Genomic DNA, 23,000 nt, shown 5'->3' with positions numbered 1-23,000 from the left:
ATGAAAGAATACAATTCTTTATTCAGTGATATTCAGAGAAATGAGAGTGGGTGTCATGCAGCAGACAGTACGTTGAAATGCCACATGACCTGACATCATGATTCGTATTTGTCGAGTCATTGCATATCCTCCAACTCTGATGTAATATCAGAAAAGAAGCCAAAAAGTTGGGCCAAACAAATAATCAACCTCAAAGAAAAGAGTAAATGCCCAGTGTTGTCAGATGCCCCCATGACTCTGCATGAGACCTGTACAAAATGGAGTAAATTATATGTTGATGTTTTTCTTAAAAGTAAAAAATGGAAATGACAGATCAAATCATGTAACGATATTAACCAATTTGGTCAATGGGAGGGAAAAAAGCATGTAATGCTGATACATACTGTCTTTGTAATGCAAGCCTTACCTATGCAGTAAAAAAATTTTAATGAAATTCACTCTTAAGATATCAGTTCTTCTAGAATAGGCAAATTCATGATATAATTAAAACAAAAACTTCCCAATTGTAGTTTCAGGATTTTAGGTCTTCAATTTTAAAAGACCAGGACTACGCACACACGCACATATGATTACCATGAACATATGTTAAGCTTTCAGCCAAAACGATACACTAACTCAAGCACCTCAAAAAGTACATTTAAGTTGATGGGAAGTATTTTCTGTTGGGAAATTGTGAGTGAGAATGTTACGGTCTTTTGTGACTCTGTGGTGGATTTATGCTAATCAGACCAAGGCATTCAGCTTTTCGGTGAAAAGTGCCAAAAGGTACACCACGTAAAGGCAAAGTTAATTTTGTAATAATTATTCTAAAGAAAGATAATAGGTTTATCTAGTAATAAATTATCTAATAATAAAAGACATCTGTTTTTTAAAAAACTTTTTTTTTATATATACACAGAGATTTCTCTCCCTATAAAAGAAGAGCCTTCTCCTATTTCCAAAATGAGACCAGTGACAGCCAATATCACTACGATGCCAGTAAATACAGTGGTGTCCCGACCACCACCCCAAGTCCAGACGGCACCACCAGCATCCTTAGAACCAATCAACAGTTTGTCTGTCAGTTTAGAGAACCAGCTAGAAGCTTTCTTAGATGGAACTTTACCTTCAACAAGTGAAATTCCTCAATTAACAAGTAACAACGAGGACAGAGAATCATTCTCTCTGATTGAGGATTTCCAAAACGATCTACTGAGTCACTCCGGCATGCTGGATCATTCTCATTCTCCTATGGAAACTTCAGAAGCACAATTTGCAGCAAATAATTCCTGTTTGTCTCTTGACCTTCCTGATTCAAACTTGGACAATATGGAATGGTTAGACATTACCATGCCTAACTCCTCTTCAGGGCTTACTCCTCTCAGCTCTACTGCTCCAAGTATGTTTTCCACTGACTTTTTAGATCCACAGGACCTACAGTTACACTGGGACTAAAATTAAGGTTTTTGGTCTCAAAACGTAAAACTATCATGTAAATAACTCTTGGAGGTGAGTTTAAGGGATAGGTCCATGGCTGCAGCTTTGCAATTAAAATGTTATCACAGAATGAATGAATGAATACAAGGTGATAGCCCTGACACAAATTCTACAAACACTTCATTGCATTTAGCAGTGAATTTCTGTAACTTTTTCTATGATTTGATACAGCACAGGGCCATCTGAGAAGTATACCTGTCAAGAAAGTTGCTACAAGGACCTCAGTGATGAAAGCTACCACTAGACAAACATGGAATACCTGTAGAAAATAGCACCAAGAGTCCTTTGTAGATATTAAATCAACTACGTTTGTGGTTACTTTAAGACTGAATAAAAGGCAGACAACTCATTTGGATTTTAACTTTCAGTTTAAAGCAGAAGCAAAGGGCTAGTTTGAGGGGAAGTTAAGAAATCACTGCACTTGATTGTTCCTGTAAAGAGCCTGAGCCAAGATCAAGATTCATTAGGGAGATAAAAGGTAAGAGAGAGACCTGGTCAGTTCAGGGACAAGGCCCTTATGGCTGATGTCTTCTGGTTCAGAAGCCTTTTGAATTTTTTTGTAACTGTGGTTTGCTTTGTGACTTTTTGAAATCTTAACTTTGAATTTCCAAATTTAAAATTATGGGAAAACTTATTCACTATAAACAGAGGGTTTCTTTCAAAAGTGCTATCATGAACAAGCCACTATAAAAAGTCCAGGTATATTGATAACACTGAAACTTAGCAACATTCTGGCTTGATTAGATTGATTTGTATATGTATATCAGACAGTTATTTGTACACTATTTGGCATTATAATTTGTACAGCATATTCTGGGGTGGGGATGTAGGTATTCTGTGGTTCTATTTGTTTAATAACTCTAGAGTACCTAGAGGACTTACGTGTTGTTCTACACTTATTTCCTTGCGAACTATATTTCTGATAACCAAATCCATCTCAAAGAATGAAAAAGAAAACTTTAGCATTAAATCTTTTTTTTTTTTTGACCTGGTCAGGTGAAAATAGAAAACAAAGGGAGAGTGTGTAAAGTATCTGGCAACATTCCTCTAATGATTACAAAGGTATTTTTAAGGGCCACTTTTGAATAGAGACTTCCGGTTTTTTGTTTTTGCTCTGGTTTTTGTTCATTGCAACTAATATCCAGTTTGAAGCTTCAGGTGCTTAGTAATTAGATAATATACAAGAGCTCTAACTCTTCAAGTAAGGTTAAAGGAGTGTCGCACCTCAAAATAAAAAACTGGAGGTTTCTGTTAGTACTTGTTTTGGTCAAGGAAGAATAGTAGTCCTTATTTTGGATTCTTATGAAGAGTTTCTTAAGAATCTCCTAAAATTCTTCACTGCAAAATTTCCTAATTGTAAATGGTCATATAAATTTATAAGAAATAAAATAGATGGGCTGAAACATACTATAAGTATTTGCAGTTTGTATTAGGATGATGATATTTCTTTATCTGTCTCACATCTATATGGGCCCTCCATCCAGATTTGATGTTGCCTTTGTAATCCATTCAATGACATTCCCATAGAAATTCCCAGGGAATTAACCAGGCTCTTTGCTTGGAAGGGATTTAGAAATTTTTTATCTAGATGTCCTCTTAACTAAAAAGTTGTTCTCATTTCATAATTTTCTTCAGTTTTATACATTTTACTCAGTATGGTAAAATTGCGTTAATTCGTCATTAAATCAGCCAGAACACTGGAACTCTGTTAATTGGCACTTCATAACTTTGAAGCAACACCAAATCCTGAAGTGCCTTCTGGAACAGTGATTTAAATTATATTTAGTGTAGTTTAGCGTTGTGTATTTTATTTTACTTGAAGAATTTAAAAATTGGTAATCCTTGCATGTGTAGTACCTTATTCTTTATCTGATGAACCAGAATACCCCGCTCCCTGACCAAGTGAGACAACAGAGACTCCACCTGTTTGATGATGATAGTATCTTTCTGTTGGAAAAAAATGAGAAGAGGGCTCCGGTGGCAGAAGTATCTCACTTGGGAAAGTGTTGTGTTTGTCATCTCTCTGTCTTTTGTGAGGGTTTTTGGTTTTTAAATCGCCCACATCACACACTAGGGTATGGTATTCAGTTTTGAATAATTCTTTAAATCAACTGCCATGGAGTTGTAGCGATGTATCGACTTTATAACCGATGGGAGCTTTGTTAATATCTTTGTATTTTCATAATCCCTGTTTGTAAACACGTTTTTCTGAGGAAGATGCTCATAACGTTCATTGGTTTTCAACCATAACTGAGTTCAGCAGAGTACATTTATTGCATAAGGCCGTTCACAAAAGAGAGATGATGTTGTGAATGAAAGTACTCTCAACAGTTCATCATTTTCTAGCTAAGAAACCCTAACTAGTTCGGATACTGTCCTCCTGCAGCCCACCGCAGCGCTCCAGCCTTTCTGTGTCAGCAGTTAACAAAAGAGTCTTCAGTTAGTAACTGTGCACACACATGTGCCATTCCACGAGGCCATCTTTGGCTGAGGGCAGCAAGACATAATCATGAAATTGTTACTGCTCTACAAGACACTGAACTCATGTTTAGGATGATTGTATTTGAAGATGTGCAGTGTGTAATCATAGACCAAAGATGATAATGTAAGAACGAAACCCTAAACCTGCATCAGTGTTTTCATTATGTGAATGTACAAAGGAGGGGTTCAGGCATGGAGTGTCAGTGTCCCAAAGAAAAATTGCTGTTTAAGGTCATCTTCAATTAGCCAGAGTAAAAGCACCATTAGCATGTATATAGTTTATAAGTGATATATCGTTGAAAAATATTTTACATTGCCAATATTAATTTATAAGTACCTATATTATCTATTGTCCCTGTCACAACAGTTTCATACTTTAAAAACCTTTAGTATCAACCTTTGCTTTCTACTTTATGTGGATCAGGTCATTTGGGGATAGGCTTGGGGGTAAACAAATAATAATCTTAGCAAAGATTTTATCAGATTACCTGTAACGTAGGGGGATACAATTATCTTGTGCATTTCAGAACAGCATCTATTAGAAAACCTCATCAAATGGCTTAATGGTTTGCTTTAGAGTGTTTTCCTGAAATGTGCAAACTACTGTATAGAATTTTCTGTGTGTGTGTAAACATATATATGTATTCCCAATTTGTAGAAATAATTCTTGCTTGAATATTATTTGTGTGTTTTATATGAATATTTTTGTAATACTGAAGAGATCTTACTTAAATCTCTGAAATTTCTAAAAAAAAATTGTCACCAACTGACAACATTATTTTGCAGTACAGTTTGAGTTGCAAAAGATACATTAGTGTCAAGTTGAACTTGCTGCCTTTTGAAGACAAGGAAAAATAAAATGTTTCTGCTCAATCATGTAATTTAGTGGACATAAACATATTAAGGAATACCCTATTTTATCAGAATAAAAACCACTAAAATCATATCTCTATTTTTGTCACCAAAGCTTAACTCAGGACATGTTTATACACAGCCACTGACCATTCCAATCATTGTGGCTGACTTCACAGTCAATAAAAATTGCCAAGGGTAACTATCATATATGGCCATCTTCAACAAATGAATAAAATGAATGGATCATCTTTGTTTGAATCTGTTCATTTTGTGCAAATAAACTTGGCCTCAGGCAAAAGAGCTGTTAGCATTTGGGGGATTTTTAAGCTGTCTCAGAGGGACCTGAATTTTTAAAAAATATATATTCTCATGCCATCTCTGTGGAAAATAATGTCAGGAACATATGTAGATAGGGATATAACGGCACCACGAAATAATTTATTTCCTTTTTTAAAACGCAGGTTTGAAGGGAAAAGTTCCTGCTCAATGTTCAATAGCCATTATCAGCAAAGCAATACAAGTCTGAGGAGATAAGTAACATGTGAACATTTACTTGGGAATGTGGTTAATAACTACCAATATAAAAGTTATTGAATATTAATCAATTGAATGACATTACTTACAACATCATACTGTCCTACCCTATTAGAAATCACAAAACAGCCTCCCTCCCTCCCTCCAATCAGAATACTTTTAACTGGAAGGGCATTATATAATATATACATACATGCATATATGTATAATATATGTGTGTGTGTAAGATATATATGTAACATATATGTTGGGTGCAGACAAGCATAACATTGCATGAACATTTATTTGAATTGCACCCTTAATACAGACAATTAAATTTTAAATGATTTAAATTAAAACTGGAAAATTAACAGGATTTCTTTTGTTCTGGGTTTATTTTGGCTTTGTTTTTAATTGTTAAAACCTTACATGTTGAAATGCTCTTTAAATATTGTTCATTTTAATTACTTCCAGTACATAATTTTAAAAATGACAAATTCTGCATGTTGTTATGGCAGGTCTATATATTTTCCAGGCACTTCTTCCTGCATTGTCTTAGAAAACATATCTTTAAAAAAGTGTTTCCATTCAAAATCTTAGATAGATTTAAGAGCTCTAATTCAAAACCTGTACATGTTTACAAAAAGGCTTTGTTTTTCACTGCTGTTAGAAAATAGCATGTCAAACATTACTAATAAATGTCACAATCATGACAACGCATAAGAGAAAACTATTCCACAGTGTACTGTCTGTGGTCGAATGATGCAAAACGTAGTCGGTGTATATGCACAACTGTAGAGGTCTGAAGGACTTCATGCCAACTGCTCTGAAGATACGGCTTTAACAAAGTAACTACAATCATACCAAGTACCTCTAAACCTCATGCTGTAATAAAACTTGCTCATTTTTTGTGAGATGGGTGAGGGAGTGGTTAAGTATCAATCAAAAGTATTCATCCTCCAGTAAAAAGATGGTAATACAAACTTGCTTTAAAGGAACCAAAGGCATTGCCAAGAACTACGCCAAAAGAAGGCACTTTGTATTTGAAATTTGAGGATATCTTGAAATAAGCCCCAAAAAGGTGTTAACTATTTGAAATCATACTTTTCGTAAAGATGTAGATATTCTACAATTGTTTCCATGTATGATAGCGTAGATGTGTTTTGTTGGCTTAAACCTATTTCATAGTAGTAACAACCTTTCCAGGTGGAAGTGAATTTTCTTCAGTTTTTGCTTGCAATAGAAATGTGCAGTGTAATAGGTATTTCTCTTCTTATTTTCATAGTCACATTGTCTTAGCATCTCACTTTATGAAAAAAGAAGAAAGATACCACAGTCTCTAGGACTCTGCTCTTTAAGCACTAGTTTATTAAAACAAAAAAAGTGATGGCAAAGGGGAGGGGAGGTTCCATTCATGTATTGCCTTTCTGTTTAAAAAACTAAAACCATGATGCCTTTGTATTGCTGTTTGCACCCCTGAAATTAATTCCATATCATGTTTGAATGCCATACATTTTGCACATTGTACTGTATATATGTAATGCATACTGTATTTTTATATGTGTAGCACATTTATCATCAGATATTTTGTACATAGTGGCAATATTGTAGCTAATGAGAAAATGTTTGATATCAGCATTTTTGCATTTTTGTGTCTCAAATAAAAAAAATTTTTTTGATGTACTGTGATTGTTTGCCTTATATGTAGTTTCAAAAGGTTAGACTATCAGGGTATAACCTAAACTTTTTTTTTTAATCTTAGACTTCAGCTGCTTCTGTAAGTTGACAGGGTTGTAATAGATGATCTCTAAGGTATTTTCCAGATTTAACATTCTGTAATCCTTATATGTGAAGTATAGTGTCCTTCAGTAAAGATACCAACTCTACATTCATACTGCAACATATCTGAGGTTCACAGTAGATTTACAAAACTTTCGAAACGGTCTTCAGAAGAAAAAAGTGAAAATGACTTCTGTCAGGCTAAACTTAGAATTTTTCAAGTCAAAAGGGACCGTGGAGATAAAGTCTAGCTCCTTTACTTTCCAGATAAATAAATGGGATAATTTTCACATGAAACATCTGTAAATTAAACAGTGGTTTATGCCTAGAAGTCAATTAGAAATTCCAAATTACAGCTGAAATTCTAATCCCATCCGTTTCAACAATTAATTTGGCTTGAGCAACAGAAGGAAAGATGGTGCTTGAATCTGATTGCTTTTAAAAAGAGAGAAAACCATTGTATAAACTGTTTCTTGAACCATGGAAAGGACAAGGGAGCTAATTAAATACTGGTTCCAGAGTAAATGTTCTCTATTACTTAAAATGAGCATTTGGTTCATGATACTAAAGACATTTAAAAGCAACTATTCCTTCCTAACTGTTTACTTGATATCCGTATCTAGCTGACCCACTAGCATCTCAACTTCACCATGTTCCAAATGAGCTCATAATCTTCTCATCTGATTTTAGAGTCAAAAATGCAGTCATCCTCCGAGCTACCCAGGTTCAAATGTTTAGAATCATCTTATTTTACTTCACCCTACTACTTTGTTGACTCTCCATACAAGAAAGCTTTCTTTCAGAACTCTCCATTCCATTCCTACTACAGAAACCCTATTTCCGGGCTTCATCACCTCTCATCTAGAATTTTATAGTTGCTTAACTGACCTTTCAATCTATCCTTTACGTAAAATCTTTCTAAGGTACCACAGAACCTATCATTATTTAACTCATCAAGTTTTTATTTTATACCTGCTATGTGCCAGACACGGCATACAAAGAAAAAAAATTGTCTCTGCCTTTAAGGAGTTTGCCACTCTACTAGCAGGAAAAAAAATCATACACAAATAAATAAATGTGAAATATCTACAAAAATAAAAGTAATAGAGGGTTGGGGAGTGGGTAGAGATCAAGAAAGAATTATTGGAAGTGGTATCTGAACTGAGCCTTGGGAGGTAGGGGTTCTAATGAGTGAATGAAAAAGTATTTATTAACAACTCAGTGCAAAGCACTCCCTGCTCTCAAGGAATTCACATTATAATAGAAGAACATGACAAATTAGAAATATTCAGCTTTAGAGAAGATTTCAAGGCTCAGAATGAAAAATACTGTCCAACTTCAGAGACAACAGATGAACCGAGTGCAGATTGAAGCTTTTTCTTTTTACATTTTCATGCTTTTTTTTTCTTTTGTACCATGGCTAATATGGAAATACCTTTTTCATGACTCCACATGTATAATGCCTTCTCAGTGGGGACGGAGATAAAGAGAAAATTTTGAACTCAAAAATAGAATGTGAAAAAATGAAAAAAAATTTTTTTAACATGTCAAGGCCTGGAGGACTAGAGAGTGATTCTTGGGGCACAACAGGGCAGATGGTAAGGCCCCATGGAGGTAAAAGTGGGAGATTATTGCAAGAATGAGGAAGAGCCTGTGCTTTCATTGGCTTTCCATCACCAGCAAAGAAAGTGTCAGCTTCATATCCTGTCATCTTAGATCTTCCACAATGCAACTTCAACTAGTTATACAATTTCCTTGAAGAAATCAAAGTATTTTATGCAACCCCGCATCTACTCCACCTTTCAGCAAAAATGAACTATTCCTCATCCCTTATGTTTATGTTGCCCTCTCTCATGTATTCTCCTCACCCTATCTCCATCTTTTAAAAATTACTTTCTTGAAAGCTCAGCTTGAGTATTGAAGCTCCAGGAAGTTTTCTCTTTACTTCAAATTAAAAGTTATTCCTCTTGCTTCAAAGTTTTTATAGCAGTTTTTCTATATCATATCTTCTTTGGAATCACATCCAACTTTGTATCCTTTCCTTATTAAGTTAGTAAGTTCCTTAAGGCAAGAGCTATATTTCTTCATTATATTGCTTTTCACAGGTTACATCCTTATATATATAATTTTTAATTGAGATGAAATGGAATAAATTTAGGTGTTTGCTTATGCATGTAACATATGACTGAAAGCTCATTAAAATTTAATGTGTCTAAAAGGGCTTGCTAATACCTTAAATTTAGGGTCTTACCTAGCCCCTTATAATAATCATCTATAAATGTTAAGTTCTTTCACAGTTTACCCAAAAAGGCCTTCAAAGCTACTTATGATATACTATTCTGTACAGTGTTGTGTTTTTTTTTTTACTACATAAAGTGATATGTAATTAAAACACAATGCTAAGATGATAATTTACAAACTGCACAAGTCCATAATTAAAACTACAATTTGTGTATCAGGAAGTTGAAAAAAACATACTTTTTTCAACTCTAGGTATAATATAGAGAAAAGTTTCTGCCAGTTTTTTCTGTCATAGAAATCGGGGTTAATTTACGCATAATCTATAATAGAAGGGAAAGTATAATATATTTCTGCTTAAGAAGGAGTAGACAGTATATACTGAAACCTAAAACAGTATAAGATTAATTATCCAAAACCTATTATTCTGTAGACTCAGAAGTACAACACCCATAGTAGGGATGGGCCAGATTGTATTTGTTTCTAGTAATTACATTTTTTCAAAAAGATTCACACAAACATTTGCAATGCATATCAAATGTAATGGTAGAGCAGCCCAAAGCATACAAATTACATTTTCAGTCTTTATCCTTGTATCCTAGCCTCTTGGCAATCCTTGGTGCCAGTACTCTAGAAATATGGTAAAGGTTTTCAGAAAACAAAAATGTTCATAAATATCTTCATGTTTTGTGAGAAAACATACATTTATTTAGGAAGCTTCAGAAAGAAGAACTTTTTTGATGCTTATGATAAACTAGATGATCTCCAGGTTTAAAACATTAAACATTAAAAATGTCTCAGTTTCAGCGTACATAAATAATGTGCTACCAAAAACATTAAATTGTCCATACAATCATCACGGTTCAGGGTTATTAAATTCATATTTAGGCACCAATAGTCCAAGTGGAAACAAAAGAAAATAATTCTATATTTTAATATTTCTTTAATACAAACTCCTGTTTAAAAGCCTCAACATTTTTTTTCACCATCAGATAAAAAATCCACATCTTTTTTGTTGACCAAAATAATCCCTCAGCACCATTTTAGAAGAAAAGACACCTGAACAAATGGCTTCTTTGGTAATACCATTACTGTTGTTAGAATTTATTTCTAATGTTATTTTTTTAGTAAAGTTGTTCCGCATAAGAGTAGCTGACTAAAAACTAAACCAGCTAAAAGCTGCTATTACTGCCAGGCATCTTTAAAAAACTAAAACCTGACTACTGATAGTAGACATTGGCTTTCATCCAAAAATATTAATGATTGATAGCTTCAGGAAATCAAAATATTTCATAATGAAGGCACAAACATAGGCCTTTGCCACCTACAGTTTGCTGCCTACGTCCATAGTGATCCATTTCACAGATAGGCACCAAAAGAGAATCAAATGAATATAAAATAGTTAGTCCAGAAAAGAGCTTCTGTAAGTGGAACGGTAAAGGCATCACTAACCAGGGGAAAAATTGTCAGTGTCTATAAATCTGTGTAAGCTATAAAGAACTCTAAGATCATTCTTAAATAGGGGGAAAAGTCTGTTTAGACAATTTCTACTATTTAAATATCGTAGTTAATATGTATCCTTCTACAGAAGCTATGAACAATGAGAAAAATACTAGAACAAAATGCCACCCATTCCTACCCCTTTCTATCCTTGTTTCACTGTCCTTCAGCATCAGTGGGTAGGACTTCTTGAGGAAATAATGCCAGGTACAATTCACATGTATATATTTCACTTTTCTCAAAGAGAGTTCATAAGAGTCCCAAAGGCCCTTGCTCAGCCAGTCCAGTGAGGAGCATTCTACCTCCTGTTCACTACTCAGGAATCTCCTTTACCTCTACCATCCAAATTTACTTTTTCTATAAATCTAATAATTATACTGACAGCCTCAATACTACATGAGCTCATCTATAAGTCCATAACATGTCAAAAAAAGAATCACAAATTTACACTGAATGAATTCCATTCAGCAGGGACCTTCATTCAATGTTAACTTTAATTGTGTAGACAATTTAAAAAGTGCAAACCAACTCAGTAAGCATTTTTAAGCACCTACTGTGTATGTGGTACTGGAAATGCAAAGCCAAAAACAAAGCCGCTCCTGCCTGCAGGGAGCTTATGTTCTATTCGAGGACACAACACGTACACCTACATCCAAAATCTGAGGTGATTAAATGCTTCTTTAAAGTGCAGGGTTACATGAAACAACTCTCTAAGTGTCAAAAACTTCCTTAGGAATGATGTGATTTGCTATTCGGTCGTTTTCCAATCATGTCCAACTCATTGTGACCCATTTGGGGTTTTCTTAACAAAGACACTGGAGGAGTTTGCCATTCCTTTCTCCAGCTCAGTTCTTTCTCCACAATATCTCTGCTGCCTCCTCCTTTCCACTCATAAAGCCACCACCTAGTCCACATGACTTGTTCCTCTCCCTTGAAGTGTTTCACATCATCCTAACTGGACTTCCTGCTCTTAGTCTCTTCCCTTTCCAATCCGTGCCCCTCTTCGCTGCCAGAATAATCTACCTGTGAAGCACAGCTCTGACCATGTCTCAGCTCTGTTCAAGAAGCATCAGTGGCACAATTTCTTATGGGATAAAGTGTTAATTCCTCACTTTATTATTCAAAACTTTTCATCATCCAGCTCTAGCCTCCCTTTCCAGACTTAATTCACATTGCTCCCTTTCAGGCACTTTTATTATAGGTAATTGTCCTACTAGCCATGACTCCAAAGTTAGCATACTATCTCTCTAGGCCTTTGCACAGGCTGTGCCCCCATGCCTGGACTGTCCTCCCTCTTCATGTCCCTCTCTTAGAAGCCTCATCTTCTTTCAAAGTTCAACTCCTCCCAACCTCTATGGGAAACCATTTCTAACCCCCCCCCCCCCAATTATAGTGATCCCTTCTCAAATTATCTTGCACTTACACACACACACACACACATGCGCGCCCACGCATCTTTTCTAAAGGGAGCTGCTTGACGGAAGGAATTGAATTTTGCAACTTGCCTTGTATATTATTGTAAAATTATTATACCTTTTATAAGGTAAGTTTGTAAAAGCATTTCTGCATGTGAAAATGGTCTTTGAGGACCTGTTTTGTGTCCAGAAAGTAGTGTGTGTATTTGTCCTTCATCACCAAAGAAGACCATGGCATCAGAGAAATGATGACATGACTTGCACTTGACTTTGTTCTGAGTGAGGGAGGGCTGTGCAGGTCACCAGCCTCACTTCTCCTGCAGAACCGTCTGAATCCAGTGACCAGATATTCATCAGGATGACTGGAGATGACCCAGGATGAGGCAATTGGAGCTAAGTGACTTGCCCAAGGTCACATAGCTAGTGCGTGTCAAGTGTCTGAGGTGAGATTTGAACTTAGTTCCTCCTGACTCCTGCACTGGTGCTCTATCTACTGCACCCCCTAGCTGCCCCACAGAAAGTTAAGTATTTTAAAAGAGAAGCATAACTCTGGGTACTAAGCTTTTGTCATGGGTCCTAAGAAACTTCCTTTGGAAATGAGATTTACATGTGTGTATTCTCAAAGGGCTAAAGTAAATTGTGTTGACCTAGTAGCCAAGCACAAACCATAGCACTTATGCACTATATTACTTGCTAGAAAAGATATCTGATTTATCCTCTACTAGAAAATCTTAATTGTGATTGGCTGTAAAAATGTTAAGTGTCAGGTCATCGTTTCAAAAAGAGGGGACAGATAGTGGCCTATAATAGCAAATTATTTCTATTCTTTATATATATTACATATTTGTATAATATATAATTTCTATTTATGAAAATATAAGTTTACACAATATATATATCAATTATATTTATATAAGTTCATAGAAAACAACCCAGGAGAAAAATAATACTAGTAACTCATAATTATAAGATTTTCTGACTTGCCAAAATTTTCTTCACAAAATGAGGTAGGAAGTGTAAATATTTTTATTCTCACTTCACAGATGAAAAAACTGAGGTTTAAAGAGTATGACTTGTCCACAGTTATACAGCCAGCAAGTTTTAGAGACGGAACTTAATCCCATGTCTTGAGTTCAATGTGGTGCCCTTTCTTTTTGCCATGCTGCCATGATAAGCACTATCTGGGCAGCGTATGTTCAATTCTATGGCATTATTTGGAACCATGTCCTAAAAGTTACTGAACACCCCTTGACACCAAAGAGCTCAAAGACAGAGGAAAAAGACCCATAACATACAAAAGTATTTATAGCAGTGTTTTGTGGTAGCAAGGTGGCATAGCAAATACAGTACAGGGGGCTGGAGTGAGGAAGATTCATCTTCCTGAGTTCAAATCTAGCTTCAGACATTTACTAGCCGTGTGACCCTGGGCAAGTCTCTTAACCCTGTTTGCCTCAGTTTCCTCATCTGTAAGATGAGCTGGAGAAGGAAATGGCAAACCACTTCAGTATCTTTGCCAAGAAAAACCCCAAATGGAGTCACGAAGAGTCAAACACAAGAAATAACTGAACCACAACAAAGCAAGGAACTAGAAACTAAGGAGGTGCCCATCAAGTGGGAAATGGCTAAACAAATTATATAAATGCAATGGAATGCTGTTGTGCCCTGAGAAATGACGAAAGGGCTGGTTTCAATTTAACCTGAGAAGACCTGTGTGAACTGATGCAGAGGGAAGTGAGCAAAAGTCAGGGAAAGTTTATTCAGTAACATTATTGAAAGACTTAACACGTAAAAACTTTGATCAATACAACGACCAACATAATTCAAGAGGACCCATGATGAAACATGCTACCTGCTTCCTGACAGAGGTTACTGGACTGCTTTTTGGACACGGCCAAAGTGGGAATTTGTTTCACTTGACCATGCATATTTGTTATAAGGATTTTTTTCTTCTTTTTTTCCAATGGAAAGTGGGGTATGAGAGAGAAAGAAAATAGATTGTTGTCCATTGAAAAGAAAATTAAAAATAAAATTTAAATGTAGCAAACAGAAGAAAAAATAAGCCAGACAACTTCAAAAGTTACAGGTTGAATATTTTAAAAAGAAAAGTCAGACTGTACATAACAGAAATTTGCAGTTTCCTGTACCCTCCTTTTTCTGATCTACTATATTTATGGAAATACACATATGACATGTTTGTTAAATTCACAAAATAAAACAAAAAATTTAATTCCACTATGTTCCATAAAAATATTTATCACAGAATCCAAGGAAAATTTATATTCTGTTATTACTAAGTTTATATCAGATCATAAGAGATCAAAACAAGGTTACTCCAAGGCCTATGATTATCATTTTGTTTTATTTTGATTTATTGCAATTCCGGGACAGGGGTGGGGGATTGAGGGGAAGGTGACATCTGTGATGTTGCTGAGACAGTAAATAGTCCTCACATCTACCTTTTCAAGTCCCTTAGCTCCTTTCCCAGTTTCTTCAGTTAGTGCTCTCTTTTCCCCCCATCCCCCATAAAAATTACTTGGTGATTACAAAATAATATATACATATATACACATTATGTATCCACATATGTGTATATACATATATGCACACATAGGATATGCAGATATGTATGCACACATACACATGCATATATGTATATAGAAATTTACTTATCTCTTCCCTAGTAGAAAGTGTGCTGTTTGAGGTCAAGAACTATTTTGGTTGCCTTGCACAAAGTATACCTTCAATAATGGCTTGTGGAATTTTTCTTGGCAGGAGGGAAGGGATAAGCTTTGAAAAGAAAGACTAGAGGTGTTGGAACAAAATGTATTATGCCACAAAAGAAAAAATTTAAAAGCAACCAAGATTTCAGATAAGGCTACAGTAAATATAGAAAAAAAGACAGGGAAGTTATGATAGAGAATGAATCAATATCAATACTTAATATATACACAAACAAAAACAAAGCATCTAAATATTAAAGGAAATTTTAGTCAATCTGCAGAAATCGAAAGTATAACCAAAACAGTAGGGGACCTCAATGTACCCCTTTCAAAAATAGACAGATCTAATGGAAAAATAAACAAGAAAGAAACTAAGGGCCTAAATGGAACTTTAGAAAAATTAAGAGACAAATAGATCTCTGGATATTAGTGAATGGGAAGAGAAAGGAATTTACCAACTTCTCATCTATGCCTGGCATCATTACAAAAATTGATCACATATGCCCTAATGGGCATAAAGAATTCGCCAAAAATACAGAAAAGCAGAAATACTAAAAACTTTTTTTTACTAATCACAGTACAATGTGATTGATTGATACAAGGATCAATAGAAAAAATCCACCAATGACCATCTGAAAGAAATCCTAGGAAGAATAATTAGAGGAATATCATAGCAAGTTTCAAAGCCCCCAAATGAGGGAGAAAATATTGGAAGCAACAAGAAAAAATAATTTAAATATCACAGAGCAACAATAAGGATTACACAAGACCTAACAGCTACTAGGTCTTAAAATACTATATAGAGCAAAAGAGCTGGGGTTATGAGCAAGGGTAACTTACCCAGAAAAGTTAAGTATAATCCTAAATGGAAAAAAAATTGACATTTAATGAACTGAAAGACTTTCGGGTATTTATGACAAAGACAGAAGAACTTAAGAGGAAATACAACATGTAACAACCAGGAGAAATATAAGATAAACATAAAAAACAATTATGAGGGACTCAATAAGGTCAAGTTGTTTACTTCTTATATGTGGAAATATTATCAGTGCTCTTATAAGTACTTGTTCTTAAGCTACTTATAAGTAGCTTGAAAAAAGGCTTGGGCTGAGTATGATGTGGTGGGTGACTCTAAAAAAATACAACTGTAGAAAGAGATAAAAAGGAGTAATTATCTCATACATATGAGTCATAAAAGGAAACACTGATACAGAAGAAACTAGTACGGAGGAGGGCAGATAATGCTGAACCTTACACTCATTAGGAATGAGTTAAAGAGGGAATACCATGTATATCTAGAAGGGTATAAAAGTCTTCTAAATTCAGAAAGAAATAAGATAGCAAGGGGATAGGGTTGGGGGGATGATGAGGGGCTCTTGGAGGGGTGGGTAGGTTAAGGAATAGGAGGCCAAGGTAGTGAGTAGAAGTAAAGCAGAGCACTGAGGAGAGGGATAGGGTAAATAGGGTGAGAAGGATAGTGAGGAAAAACAGGAAGGAGGAAAATATACAAGTAATTATAGCTTAGAATATGAATGGGATGAATTTACCCATAAAACAGAAATGGAGAGCAGATTAAAAATTTGAAATCAACAATATGTTGCTTTCAGAAAACACTATAAAAATGAGAGACACACAAAGATAAAATAAAGGGCAGGATGAGAATTTATTATGCAAAAAAAGCAGGGGTAGTAATCATGATCTCAGGCAAAATTAATGCAGAAATAGTTTTAATCAGAAGAGAAAAATAGGGAACTACACTATGTGTCAGCAATATTCTTCTATATTGTTTTAGATCATTTAAAATAACTAGATAGTATAAAATACCTGAAAATACTCCTGCACGAACAGAACCAGGAACTATATGAACATAAACATAAAACACTTTTCATATAAATAAACTCAGATCTATATAATTGAAGTAATACTTATTGTTCATGGGTAAGTAAAACCAATATAAACATGTCTATTTTACCTAACTAATCTATCTATTCAATGCCATCCTGATTAAATTACTAAAAAATTAGAGGAACCTTTTTTAAAAAATATAAAAAGCACCTTTCCAAAATGAACAACAAATATCATATATAATGGGGATACACTAGAACCTTTTCCAATAAATATGAGAGTGAAGCAAAAATGTCATTACTCCCCACTATTTTTAATATAGCTCTGGAAATACCAGTAATAGGAATAAGAAAAGAGAAAAGAATGAAATAAAGATAGGCAAAGAGAAGATAAAACTCCCTGTCTGCTGATGATTTACTTGGAAAACCCCAAGGAAGCAGCAAAGATACCAAATGAGACAATTAATAGTTTTAGCAAAGTTGCAGACTACAAAATAAATGCTCAAAAATTAACTGTATTTCTATATATTAATAACAAAACACTAGAAGCAAGAGGGAAATCTCATTCCAAATGAATATAAAACGAATACAATATCTGGGGACCAACCTCCCAAAGCACACAAAAGACATATAGGATTCAATTACAAAACACTCCTTAAAGAATTAAAGAATACTTATATAGCTGAAAGAACATTCAGTGCTCGTGGCTAGGCCAGGGCCATCACAATAAAAATGCCAAAAATTACAAAAATACCTAAATTAATTTACACTTTTGATGCTATACCAGATTACCAAGAGGATACTTCACAGAGTTTGATAATATGATAACAAAATTCATTTGTTAAAGCAAAAGATCTGGGACATCAAGGAAAATGGTGAAAAGAAATAAATGCAAAGGGAGAATAACACTTCCAGACATCAAACAATAGTCATTAAATCCATCTGGTATGGGAGGGGGAGGGAAGAGAGAGGGAAGGAGAAAGAGAGAGAGAGAGAAAGAGAGAGAGAGAAGAAGAAGAAGAAGAAGAAGAAGAAGAAGAAGAAGAAGAAGAAGAAGAAGAAGAAGAAGAAGAAGAAGAAGAAGAAGAAGAAGAAGAAGAAGAAGAAGAAGAAGGAGGAGGAGGAGGAGGAGGAGGAGGAGGAGGAAGAGGAGAAAAGAGAAGAGAAGAGAAGAGAAGAGAAGAGAAGAGAAGAGAAGAGAAGAGAAAAGAAGAGAGATCTATTTACTCTTAGTTTGGGGGGATTTTTGCTTGTTGTATCCTCAGTTAGATTGTGAGCTCCTTGAGAGCAGGTACTGGTTTTTGCCTTTCTTTATATCCCCAACAATTAGTACAGTACCTAGAACATAGTACACACCTAAGAAATGACAGTTAATGGACTGATTAACAAAATCACTCAAAAGAGGTTGGTCTATCTTCACAGGAAAAACTAAGTGTATGAAGAATGCCCATTATTCAGACTATGATATGCAATTTGATACAAAATTCCTAGAGTTCATTAGTACATGTATCTTGGACAGACATTATAGACAATGAACTAAACTCAAAATTAAACAAGAGGAGAATGGATTGAACTGTGTTGGGAAATTGTGCAATACCCAGACCTCAAGTCTCTGACTAGACATTTATCTTTTTAAAAAGATAATGACTTCAGGAATCCAAATACATTTTTTTTTTCAGATTTAAAGCAAATACAGTTTTGGTAATATCATAGGCAAGAATCTAAATGTATTTGATAATGGTGCCTCAATTCCAGCAATATTCATCAATTATTTCTTTCATCTGAGTTGTAGGTTATATGATCTTTGAAATTGAATTTGAACCTAAAACTACAGAGAAAATTAGTGTAGAAAAGAAGTAGAAATCTTTCTGAAAACCTTTAATGGAGTGGTTTTTAAGTATGGTTTTCAGGAGGTGGAGCCAAGATAATGGAGAAAAGATAGGAAATTGCCTGAACTCTCCCCAATTTCTCTCAAAATAACTTTAAACCAGACTTCAAAATGAAATCTGTAGTGAAAGAACCCACAAAAGGATGGTGTGAAACAATTTTTCAGCCAAAGATAATTTAGAAGAGTACAAGAAAAGTCTGTCTCAATTGGGCAAAGGGAGAGCACAGCCCAATGCTGGCAGCATCCAGGCAAGCCAGATCAGCAACCTAGTTCCCATGGTCTGACTTAGCAGGTCAACAGCATAGCAGGCTAGCTGTAAGGCTTCCAGCCCTGAGGTAGCAGGCTAGTAAGCAGGCTTGGAAGGCTCAGAAGCCCCACCTCAGCAGGTGAGCTGCCAGTTCCAGAGGCCCCTGTGCAGCAGGAGCAACCTCAGCACAACAGGCAAGCTGTAAGCCCTGTAGCCCCAGCACTGCAAGCCAGCGATGGAGTCCCTGGCACAGGAAATTTAGGTCAGTGCCCCCTGTACCCTAGAAGGAGAACTCAACCTTAAAAGTCATGAAATAGGTTGGAAATGAGCAAAAAAAAAAACCCAACCAAAACCTGACCATAGAAAGCTACTATGGCAACGTGGAACATCAAGATACAAACTCAGAAGAGGATAACAATGTCAAAATGCCTATATACAAAGCTTCAAAGAGAAATATGAATTGATCAGAGGCCTGAAAAGTCCTCCTGAAAGAGATCAAAAGGGATTTTAAAAATCAAATAAGAGAGGTAGAAGAAAAATTGGTGAAAGAAATGAGAGTTATATAAGAGAATCATGAAAAAAGAATCAACAGCTTGGTAAAAGAAGCATAAGAAAATTTTTAAAAATGTACAAAAATTCACTAAAAAAAACTCCTTAAAATGTAGAACTGGCCAAATAGAAAAAGAGGTACAAAAATCCACTGAAGAAAATAACTTCTAGCATTGGCCAAATGGAAAAAGAGGTTAAAAAGCTAACTGAAGAAAATAATGCCATAAAAATCAAAATTGGATGAGTGGAAGCTAATCACTCTATAAGACATCAAGAATCAATAGAACAAAATCAAAAGAAAAAAAGAAGAAAATGTAAAATACTTCATTGGAAAAACACCTGACCTGAAAAATAGAGCCAGGAGGGATAATTCAAAAATTATTGGATTATTTGAAAACCATGATCAAAAAAAAGCCTGGACAGAATCTTTTGATAAATATCAAGGAAAATTGCCCTGATATCCTAGAACTAGAGAGTAAAATAGCAATTGAAAGAATCCACCAATCCCCTCCTGAAAGAGATCCCAAAACAAAAACTCCCAGGAATATTACAGCCAAATTCCACAACTCTCAGGTCAAGGAGAAAATACTGAAAGCAGCCAGAAAGAAATAATTCAAATGTCAAGGAGTGACAGTCAAAATTACATAGGATTTAATAGCTTCTACACTAAAGGCCTGGAGGGCCTGGAAAATTATATTCCAGAAGGCAAAGGAACTTGAATTACAACCAAGAATCAATTACCCAGCAAGACTGAGCATAATCTTTCAGGGTAAAAAATGTATATTCAATTAAATAGGGGATGTTCAAACATTCCTGATGAATAGAACAGAACTGAATAGAAAATTTGATTTTCAAATACAAGATTCAAGAGAAGCATGAAAAGGCAAACAGGAAAGAAAAAACATAAGTTATTCAATATGGTTAAACTGTTTACATCCCTACATGGGAAGATAATACTTGTAACTCTTAAGAACTGTATCTCTATTAGAGCACTTAGAAGGAGTATACATAGAAGGTGCAGATGTAAGTTGACTTTGATGGGAAGATATTAAAAAAATTAAGGGGTGAGAAAAAGGATTGCATTGGGAGAAGAGGGAAAGGAAAGGCAGAAGGAGGTAAATTGTATCACATGAAGAGGTGCAAAATTCTCATCAAATTTGGCTCAAAGATAGAATGACATACATACTCAATTGGATAAAAAAAACTGTCTTATTTTATAGGGAAGTAGGAGGGGAAGGGAACAAGAAAAGGGAAGGTAGTGCTAGAAGGGAGGGCAAAATGAGGGAGGCAGTGGTCAGAAGAAAAACACTGGTGAGAAGAGAAAGGAGGAAAGGAAAGAAAAAAGTATAATTGGGGGGAAATAGTCAGTAATCATAACTGAATGTAAATGGAATGAACTCTCCCATAAAACAGAAGCAGATAGCAAAGTGGATTAACAACTAGAATCCTGCAATATGTTCTTCACAAGAAACACATCTGAAACAGAGAGACACGCAGAAAGAGTAAAGGTCAAAGCCTGGAGCAGAATCTACTATGCTTCAGCTGAAGTTTAAAAAAAGGCAGGGTAGCAATCATGTTCTCAGACAAAGTAAAAGCAAAAACAGACACAATTAAAAGAGACAAGGGAGGAAACTACATATTGCTAAAAGGTACATAGACAATGTAGTAATATCATTACTAAACATATATGCACCAAAGGGGATGGCATCCAAGTTTCTAAAGGAGAAATTAAATGAGTTACAAGAAGAAATAGACAGTAAAACTATAATAGTGGGGGATCTCAACTTTTCCATCTAAGACCTAGATAAATCTAACAACAAAAGAAAGAAAAAGTTGAGGAGGTGAATAGAATTTTAGAAAAGTTAGATATGATACACCTCTGGAGAAAACTGAAAGGAATATATCCTTTTCTTAGTGGTACATGGCATCTACACAAAAACTGACCATGTATTAAGGCATAAAATCTCACAATCAAATGCATAAAAGCAGAAATGTAAAATGCATCCTTTTCAAATCAAGATGCAACAAAAATTACATTTAATAAAGGGCTGTGGAAAGTTAGATTAAAAATTAATTTGAAACTAAATAATCCTAAAGAATGAGGGGGTCAAAGAACAAATCATAAACTCAATCAATAATTTCATCAAAGAGAATGACAATAATGAGACAACATATCAGAATTTATGGGATGTATCCAAAGCAGTATGTAGGGGAAATTTTGTACCTGTAAATGCTTATATCAATGAAAACAGAAAAAGAGCAGGTCAATGAATTGGGCATGCAACCAAAAAAAGTACTTAAAAAACAGAACAAATCAAAAAAACCCCAAACTGGAAATCCTAAAAATCAAGGGAGAAGAAAACCATTAAACTAATAAATAATTCTATGGAAAAAAAAACAACAATGTAATGAAGAAACCATGGTTAATTTGATTAAAAGAAGGAGGCCGAATTACCAGTACCCAAAATAAAAAGGGTGAATTCATCACCAAAGAAGAAGAAATTAAAGCAATAATTAGGAGCTATTTTGCCCAACTATATGCCAATAAATCTGACAATCTAAGTGAAATGAATGAATATTTACAAAAATATAAATCACCCAGGTTAATACAAGAGGAAATAGAATACTTAACCACATTTTAGAAAAAGAAATTGAACAAGCCATCAATGTACTTTCCAAGAAAATATCCCCAAGACCAGATGGATTTACAAGTGAATTCTACCAAACATGTAAAGAACAATTAATTCCAGTACCATATAAACTATTTAGGAAAATAGGTGAAGAAGGAGTCCTAGCAAATTCCTTTTATCACACAAATATGGTGCTGATACCTAAACCAGGAAGAACTAAAATAAAGAAAGAAAACTATAGACCAATTTCCCTAATGAATATTGGTGCAAAAATTTTAAATAAAATACGAGCAAGGGGATTACAGCAATATATCACTAAGGATCATACACTATGACCAAGTGGGGTTTATACCAGGAATGTAGGACTGGGAAAGCTATTGGCACAATTGACCATATCTATAACAAAACCAACAGAAATCATGTGATTATTTCAGTCGATACAGAAAAAGCTTTTGACAAAATACAGCACCTGTTCCTATTAAAAACACTTGAGATCACAGGAATAAATGGAATTTCCTTAAAATGATAAGTAGTATCTATCTAAAACCATCAGCAAGCATCATCCGTAAAGGATGATGTAAAGGATCTGTAAAGCCAGAAGCCTTCCCATACGATCAGAGGTGAAGTAAAGATGTCCATTATCACCACTGAGTCACATTTATAAGAATACAAGCCATTCTCCAATTGATAAATGGTCAAAGGATATGAATAGACAGTTTTCAGACAAAGAAATCAAAACTATGTATATTATATGAGGTTATAATTAGAGAATCAACTAAAAAACTGAAATAACTATTTGAAATAATTAACAACTTCAGCAGAATTACAGGACATAAAAAAACCCAGATCAGCATTTCTATATGTT

The 23,000-nt window shown here is 34.8% G+C and overlaps 1 protein-coding gene and 1 long non-coding RNA gene across 31 annotated transcripts in view; one reads left to right on the top strand and one right to left on the bottom strand.

Moving 5' to 3' along the window:
* MRTFB (myocardin related transcription factor B) overlaps positions 1-7,004 on the top strand; it is a 259,095-nt gene extending 252,091 nt beyond the window's left edge. For all 29 annotated transcript variants that reach the window (XM_072609781.1, XM_072609689.1, XM_072609743.1 and 26 more), the window contains one exon: positions 899-7,004. In XM_072609781.1, the coding sequence (XP_072465882.1) occupies positions 899-1,434 (536 nt within the window). In that variant the 3' untranslated portion in view covers positions 1,435-7,004. The remainder of the gene's footprint in view (positions 1-898) is intronic.
* Positions 1-23,000, bottom strand: part of LOC140504633 (uncharacterized) — a 184,811-nt gene that overhangs the window by 56,227 nt on the left and 105,584 nt on the right. The gene's annotated exons all lie outside the window — the stretch shown is intronic.

This window comes from Notamacropus eugenii, chromosome 1 (assembly GCF_028372415.1).
Source record: "Notamacropus eugenii isolate mMacEug1 chromosome 1, mMacEug1.pri_v2, whole genome shotgun sequence".
Classification (NCBI taxonomy): domain Eukaryota; kingdom Metazoa; phylum Chordata; class Mammalia; order Diprotodontia; family Macropodidae; genus Notamacropus; species Notamacropus eugenii.
The sequence above is the reverse complement of the archived record's forward strand: the minus strand, read 5'-3'. Positions and strand labels throughout refer to the sequence as shown.